The 8,299-nt window shown below is 43.2% G+C and overlaps 1 protein-coding gene across 10 annotated transcripts in view; it reads left to right on the top strand.

Annotated features, from left to right (window-relative positions):
* The first annotated feature begins 2,738 nt into the window (after positions 1 to 2,738).
* Positions 2,739 to 8,299, top strand: part of LOC147604628 (uncharacterized) — a 65,074-nt gene continuing 59,513 nt past the window's right edge. For 5 of the 10 annotated variants that reach the window (XR_015265307.1, XR_015265309.1, XR_015265308.1 and 2 more), the window contains exon 1: positions 2,739 to 3,372. Coding sequence is in view for 7 of the 10 variants with exons in the window: in XM_086794664.1 (XP_086650790.1) it covers positions 3,073 to 3,372 (300 nt within the window). In the remaining 3 variants the exon portion in view is untranslated. The remainder of the gene's footprint in view (positions 3,373 to 8,299) is intronic. The other 5 variants (XM_086794667.1, XM_086794668.1, XM_086794666.1 and 2 more) reach the window with 2 other exon arrangements.

The raw sequence follows: 8,299 nt of genomic DNA, 5'->3' as shown, positions 1-8,299 counted from the left end.
ACCACCCATAATCATGTCTATGCAAGAAGGTAGGAATTATTAGTATTCTCTCTCATTGCCTTTAAAAGGTGCATCATATGGATCATGCGTGCCTCTCTCTCTCTCTCTCTCTCTCTCTCTCTCCATGTCGTAAACACACATACACATTTCATCAATTCGATAAGCAAAGCATCTCAAGTTCGAGTCTCATTCCTTGCACTTTAGCAACTTGTATCATGACCATATTACCTATTCTTTCTAAAAGGTTCTCTCTAAAAGTTACTGCATGACTAAATGTCTTGTTTCTATATAGACTTTCTTGTGGTGGGTGGCTTAGGGGACTTTAAACTTACCCACACGAGTAATATTTTGTTCCATCAAGCACATGGACATGCATTACAAAAGTAGGAGCTTTCAAAACACAAAATTTAAACTCAAATCACACACAATAACACATATGGAAAACAATATTATTTTCTAGAGAGAGCTTCAACGGTTGACCTGGAATGTAATTACTCAAACATAAGTGCAGATGAGTGGTTTTGTGTAAGTAAAAGCTAGGGTGTAAAACCTAGATAACTAGTGAATAGATGGACTATATGAGTCTAATCTGATCTAGGGAGCCCTCCATGGTCACTAAGTTGACTTTTTAGTTTTGTGTCTATTGATTGATAATTTTAGTCATAAAAGTCATATGAACTTCTTGTAGCCGTCATGCCCACATGAGTGCCTATTCATGCCCCACAATGTTAAGACTAGTGTTCAAGATACAAATTTTGACAAGATCTTGGTACAAGGAGAAATCTCTCACCAATCATTTACCTTTCAAATTAGAAGTGAATGACCATGTATAAATAAATCTTAGTATAAGGAGAAATCTCTCACCACTCACTTACCTTTCAAATTAGAAGTGAACGACCATGTATAAATGAATCAACCATAGCAAAGGCATGTAAAAGCACATAAAAACATGAAGAAATAACACAAGAAGAAGCATTGGGTGCAATCTCTCTCTCTCTCTCTCTCTCTCTCTCTCTCTCTCTCTCTCCACCATGAGTGGCTCCTTTCCACACATAGGTATTTTCGATATTCCTTCCAAATGGCCCAATGAGCCATAATTAGTTATCTTGGCTTGTCTTTTACAAAAATAACCATAAGCTTGTAAACATAAATAATCACACTCACATGTGCACAAAATATAGCATGTCCCAATTAAGAAAAACGAGCGGTGGGCATGATAACAAAATATCGACATGTGGTCAAAATGTTGGCACATGGTCAAATAAATGAAGTAACTTTCCATGATATTGCAAAATTGCAAATGGTAAATATGTGCTATGCACAACCATGCATCCATACAATAGCTTAGTTGGCTCCTTCATAGTCCTCATCACCTATTTCTAAAAAATGCCAACCATGTTAATTACATACAATCAATTAGACTCCTCACAATCAGTCTCAACATAACAGTATATGATAGGCACAAATATAAATAACACTAGCTTAGTAAGTAACATGGAACCACTCACAATACCAATAACTCCTCATAATCAGTCCTAACATGACAATTTATTATAGGCATAAATATAAACACCAATAACACTAGCTTAGTAATAACATAGAATCACTAGCAATACCAGTAACTCTAGCATGGCACCAAACATGCAAACGTGCATACACCAATAACAGTATCCTGTTGGTATTCAATATTATGGAATCACCCCCATGATAGTAACTATCAACATACCGTAATCATATTTCAAGCGTCCTCAATCTACTATAGAAGGGTCTAGCTAGCATCTCTCTTGCTTGAGTTCCTCAATTGCTTTTGCTTGTATGAGCGGATGAGGTCTAGACAAGTTTAAAAATATTGCCCAGGCATCCACCAGGAACCTTCTATAGGGAATGGTTCTTAAAGGTCAAAAGATACTTAGAGTTTATGTTTCCTGTGTGTGTGGTAGTGTGTTGATGATCAATGATTGTGTCAGGCTTAATAATTTCCTCTTAATCAGCAATTAGATGTGCTTCTTCCAAGGCTCCAACATATCCAGATCTTGCTCATAGGAATCCTTAATGGCTTTAGAAGGTGAACTCTCTATGCATGAGATATGATTGATGCTTAAGCTTAATATGATATTATGGAAGGTAATTCACCACAAAAACTCTCAACCAAGCAAATGGGTAATGTTGATGGGAGATGTTCTCTTTACAAAAAGAACAAGGAAGATGTCCTCCACCTTGAGTTATTCCTCTTGCTGATAGAAAAGAACAAGGAAGATGTCCTCCACCTTTACAAAAAGAACAAGGAAGATGTCCTCCACCTTGAGTTATTCCTCTTGCTGATAGAAAAGAACAAGGAAGATGTCCTCCACCTTTACAAAAAGAACAAGGAAGATGTCCTCCACCTTGAGTTATTCCTCTTGCTGATAGAATTGTTTGTGGCCTTCCATACCACAACAAATTTCAAGTATTGAATGTTTTATAAGCTATTTTTAAGTGCCCAAAATACATTTTTAATGAATTAATTAACCATGAGTAAGGTAATTAACCAGCTACACGTAAGGTTTACAAACTTAACAATGTGTGGTTGTTTTAGCATGCATGGTTGATTTATGGAGAGTTCGTAGTAGTCTCTCTCTCTCTCTCTCGCGCTAGTGCGAGGGCCCTTATAAAGGCTATGATCCACCCGAGTTCAAGTCGCACTGTTGGTCGTATATGCCCTCATGTTGCATTCTACGGACGTTCATATACCCCTCTCTCTCTCTCTCTCTCGCGCGTGAATAAGGGGATACGATACTATTATCTCTCTATGTGCTCTCGCTTGCAGCAAGCATGGAGGAGAGGGACGACCATCCATCTCTCTCTCTCTCTCTCTCTCTTTTCTCTCTCATGCCCATAAATAAGGGCATCGTAGCAGGCTGTGGACGGGGGCACGGGGAAGGGAGCTGCTCAGCTGTGGTGCTCTTTGCAGATCATCTCTGTCTTGCAAGCAGGCCATGGAGGGAGGCGTGTGATGCAATAATGTAAACCAGGGCTTATATTATTTTAATACACGAACAGATTAGACTAAATTATCTTTTACTAGGATATGTTATGATGACGATGCCTGGAGAGATGGGGTCGTTAGTTTTCAATGCAGTCCTCAGGCATGCTTGCGTTTTCAACGCGTTCGGCAATACGAGAGTTGCAGCAACAACAAGGCCCGTCGCATGGAGGGGGTTTGGGCAAAGGGGAGGAGGCATCATCATCACCTGTGGTCAAATGGGAGCTCAAGAGCCATTGCAAAACGGAGGGATCCGCGTCCCCCAAGACTGCATGTCTACATCATCATGCCTCAGCATCAACCGAACCATCCTGAGCGGGGAGACTGTTGAACACCCTGGAACCATCATGGTACGCACTGCTAACCCATCATCTCCTTTCACGTAAAGCTCAAATGTATTTCATGTTGTTGAACTACTACTCCATAAGACTTTCATGTTAAAAGCACTTCACAAAGGAGGCGCCTCCACCTCACTCTGGTGGCAGGAGACCCTTACGGCGCCCCCGGCCACCCAGGCGGGCTGTGTCGAGCCCCACGGCCCAGTGCCACAACCAACCTCCCCGGCCCCTGTGCTCATCTGCGCACTCCTGCCCTCGCCCACCTCGCCTGCACCACTGACACCCACGCGAGCCGTCTCCTCTGCGCACCCTTGCCCTCTCCCTCCTTGCCTGCGCCGTGTGAGCTCACAGCCGTGGACATTCAACATCGCACAGGCTGAAGTGGAGGCCTCACAGAACTCCATGGAGCATCCCATGGACTGCGAGAGAGCAGAGAGCCTGAACACAACCTAAGAATAAGTGATTGGATGCCACCCATTCTCCTCTTGGGAAATGGGTTGTGCTTTGCAGTAAACAGTGGACCCTTGGAGTCCATTTGCTCTTCGAGAATGGGCAAGGTTGGTCCATTTTCTTATGTCAGTGGCTGCTGCTACTGCTTTTGCTTCTCTCTCTTAAGCCACCTTTCTTCTTGGCTTCTTGTCTGGCTTTCTCTTGAGCTTTTTGTTCTCGATTCTTTTGCTCGGCTTCCTCTCAGGCCTTATGTTTTTCTTCCTCTCAAGCTTTATGTTCAGCTTCTGCTCAAATCTTCATGTCTGCATCTGCCCTGGCTTTCTTTTTCGTTTCCTCATAGGCTCTAGGCTTCTCTTTTCATTTGATCTGCCTCCTCTTGGAGCAGTTTCATTAGCTTTCGGGGTAATCTCCTCCGTTGCTTGCTTTCTTATTTCTACCTTGGCTTGCTTCCTGACTTCCTTCTTTCGGTCTGCCTTTTGGCCTCAGCTTCTTGCCTGTTTGCTTGGTTTCTTCTTCCTTGTGACTCCTCTTTTTACCTTGGCCACTGCCTTCTCCTCCGCTCCTTTGTCTTGGTGCCGGTGCTTCAAGGTACCCTTGCTTCCTCTTTAAACGGTCCCATGTAAAAATCTCAATCATTCAAGGAAAGAGTGCTGGCCACATCTGTAACTGGTTTGGTGATTAACTTGGATGTTCCTCATTTGGAGCTCCATATTCTAAAGTAGCATGTCGAGCTCCATATCCTCTAGTAGCATGCGGGCGAAGTTGACTTTCTGTTCATTCTTTACTCGTAACACCCTCTTTTGAGACTTTCTCAAAATTCAATGTGATTTCCTTCTCCAAAACTATTCTTGCTGTAATAAATTTGAGAAATGAGGCTTCCTTCTGATTTTAAAGCTTCCCTAGGTTCACCAGAGGCCTATGTGATTATTGCTCAGGCATAAATCTCTATAGTTCGCCTTGCACCATGTCTATCCCTAGTGGAGGAGGTAGAAAATTATGGCCCTCACACTGACAGGAGAGGAAAATTGATGCTGACAGATCAACTTTCGGGGCCTGGCGCTGACATGAAAGAACAGGAAATGATAATAGATCAGGTTTTGCAGAAAACAAGTGATGGTGGTGACAGGCAAGTTAATGAGATGAAGGTTTCCATTTTTTATGCAGGCTGATTAATGGTGGAGAGGTTCTTTACGACAATGATGTATTTTGGTTACACTATTGCTTTACAACAAATGCAAGTGGCAGCCACATCCAGGATGCCAGGTGGTATCGTAAATGCTATAGCAAACCCTATCATGAGGCTGGCATCTGCTCTCTCTGGAGCCTGGTGGCTTCAGGCGGGCGGGAAATCTCCCTTGTTGAAATCCTGGTGGGGAATCTTGCCGCCTGTTTGGCCACTACAGGAATGGAGAGAGGAGGAGACCACTCACTAGCGGTAGGCCAGTTCCAAGGTTTGATTAGTTGAATTGGGGCCTTTACAAACCTATATAAGGCAGGTGCAGAAACAACACCCCTTATTGGATCCTGCCAGATGGAGTGCCATTTCCTTGGATGTCCTTTTCTGCAATGTGGATCTGTTGATAGCCACTCTCGTGGTTGATCTTGAAAAATAACTTTGTTTCAACCAGGCATTTAAAGATGTGCTGACTACAGCCAACTTGTTCAATTTGTGATAATGTACACATAGCTTGGAGGATCTCTCTTTCTTCTTGACAAAGAGAATTGGTGCAGCAAATGAAGAGCGAATTGGCTGAACGAGCCTGTTTGTAACAACTCCTTGAATTTCTTATGGAACCTTTTCCATCATCTTGCTCAAGCTGTATTGAGGCTAGTACCGGTCATCAATTCAATCGAATGGTCTCTCAGCTTGGATGGCAATGAACTTGGAGATAATTCCTGATCCATCAGCATACATTGCAAATTTTAACCACCAGAAATGTACAGCGGTCCATACAAATCAGCAAGATTCCTACAATGCTGAAACGACACAGCTCCATTCCCTCGAGTCACATCAATTACACTAACCTGAGCTGTTGACAAACTACTCTGCAGAGGTTGCTGCTGTCACTAGCTACTTTTCACGAACATGATGGCGGGAAGGGGATTGAGGAATCTTTTCCTCCCTCAGAAAATGGGTCATGGCTTTATGGGGTGGAAAAGACATGGGGCGTCCTTTCCCTACTCCAAGAAAATCATGGAATCAATGTCTTTTTCTTTGTGCCATCTCCCTCCTCCTTATCTTCAACTAATCCTGCCAATACCATGTGAGTATTGGTGTCACGTGCCATGGCTAATCCTCAGCATGAACAGTAGAATCCCTGATTAAGTCAGCATTTAGAGCATCTCATGAGCATCAACATAAGCATTGGTACCATCATCATCAGTATCAACATCGGCATCATCTTCATCAGCCTCAGCACCATCATCATCACCATCATGAAGGACGGTTTGGGAACCCTGTTGGCAGCCATCAGGAGCTCTCAGCCAGCAGTCGGCAGCCCATGGGTGACCCTAGCAGCCAGTTGGCAGCAACCAGGTTGAAGGCCAGTTAGTGTTGTAAGATCCCTGTTCCCACCGAGCAACGGATTCGGGGTACTGGCAGCGGAAGTAGCGCTTCTCGCACGGGACAGGGGTCCCACACTCGGGGCCTCGCCCACGGATATCCGGATAAGAGACTAATCCGTCGGTTGTTCCAAAACCGAACCCGGAAAAACTTTCTTAACCGGAAGCACGGGCGATTCCACCAGGATAACTTTTTACTCTAACGTAGTCAAGATCATTTCTGATCGAGATGATCCAATTACATCTATAAGATACTTAGTCAGTTCAAGGAAGAAACTTGCACTTGGATCATTGGGATCAACGCTTTTTTCCCCATTCAAGAGGCACAGCCGTTGATTCCTATCCATAGAACAGTTACTGTCCGGGATTTTTTTTTTTTCTATCGTAAAAACAAAAGTTTGAGTCTCGATTTACGGATCCATCAGTCCAGCCTAACCCCATCCGATCCCATGGGTTAGCCAACCGCCCAACCACTGTAGTGATGGGATCCAATTAAAAATTTGGTTAGGTTTTGTCCCGGGTACCAAGGAAAAGAGTTCCAAGGCCCCCTAGCCGGATGTTCATGCAAAATAAAACTAGTCACACCACTCACACACCCAATATGAAATTGCCTTTTTCAACCAGATTCAACCAGTTCAAAACAATCATTTAATAAAACCCTAGTATCATTGATCACCATCTTCCAATTTATCCAATTGATTCTTCATTTCCCATCATTCCTTCATCAGAGTATCTATGGCATCATTGGCAACTAGAACGCTCAGGAGCCGTTTCGATAGTTCCTAGCCCATAATACTTGGCAATATAATCACTTAACAAGATGGACTCTCGTTGAAGATCAGCAAGATCAACCAACAGATCCATATAAGAAGCCATGGACTCATCCATTGAAGACCAGCAAGGTCAATCAACCAGATCCATGCTCGATTTCAGAAAACAACTCCAACTCTGTTCCAATATCTTCCTCGACGCACGCGTGGGTATCCTAGGCGACCCAGAGCCCGAGCACCGTATGGTCAGCACCCTCTAGGATCCTTCGCAGGTAACCTAGCGCTTCACGCATAGGCCGCTTCCTTGGCCCCTCATCCACCGTACCGGAAGCTCACCATTTTAATCGCACCGAGGCTGGTCAAGACCTCGGCCGACCTTGCTACGCGAGACGTCCTTCATTGACTCCCCGTCAGCAGTTGCAACTTTCTCATCACGACCTTAATCACAAGACGGTCAAAATGCTCCCCCCAGCATTCTTGACATAAAACAATCATTTACAAACAGCATTTACAAACAGCATTTACAAACAGTTTACAATACAATTTCTATTTTAACTTTCATTTTTCCACATTATCCCTCCTCAATCTACATTACTTATTCCATATTCCATTTATAAGTATTCTCATCCCATCACATCATTTCCATCTCATCACTTCAGATTCCCTCACATCACAATCGTATATTCACATCCATACATCCACAACTATATGCGTACATTCACATCTACATGCATACATCTACATCCCTATGCATACATCCACATCCACATTCACATTCACCTCCATACATCTACATCTACATGCATACATCCACTCCACATTCACATCCACATCTATACATCTACATCTACATGCATACATCCACCTCTACATCCACATCTACGTCTATACACCTACATCTACATGCATACATCCACATCTCCATTCACATCTACATCTATACATCTACATCTACATGTATACATCCACATCTCCATTCCCATCTACATCTATACATCTACATCCACATCTCTATTTACATCTACATCTATACATCTACATCTACATATATACATCCACATCTCCATTCTCATCTACATCTATACATCTACATCTTCATGCATCCACCCACCTCCACATCCACATCTACATCTATACATCTACATCTACAAGTACAC

The sequence above is a fragment of the Cibotium barometz genome, chromosome 61 (assembly GCF_041138505.1).
Source record: "Cibotium barometz isolate CiBa-2024 chromosome 61, ASM4113850v1, whole genome shotgun sequence".
NCBI classification, from domain to species: Eukaryota; Viridiplantae; Streptophyta; class Polypodiopsida; order Cyatheales; family Cibotiaceae; genus Cibotium; species Cibotium barometz.
Note: the sequence above shows the minus strand (reverse complement) of the source record. Positions and strands in the feature narration are given on the sequence as shown.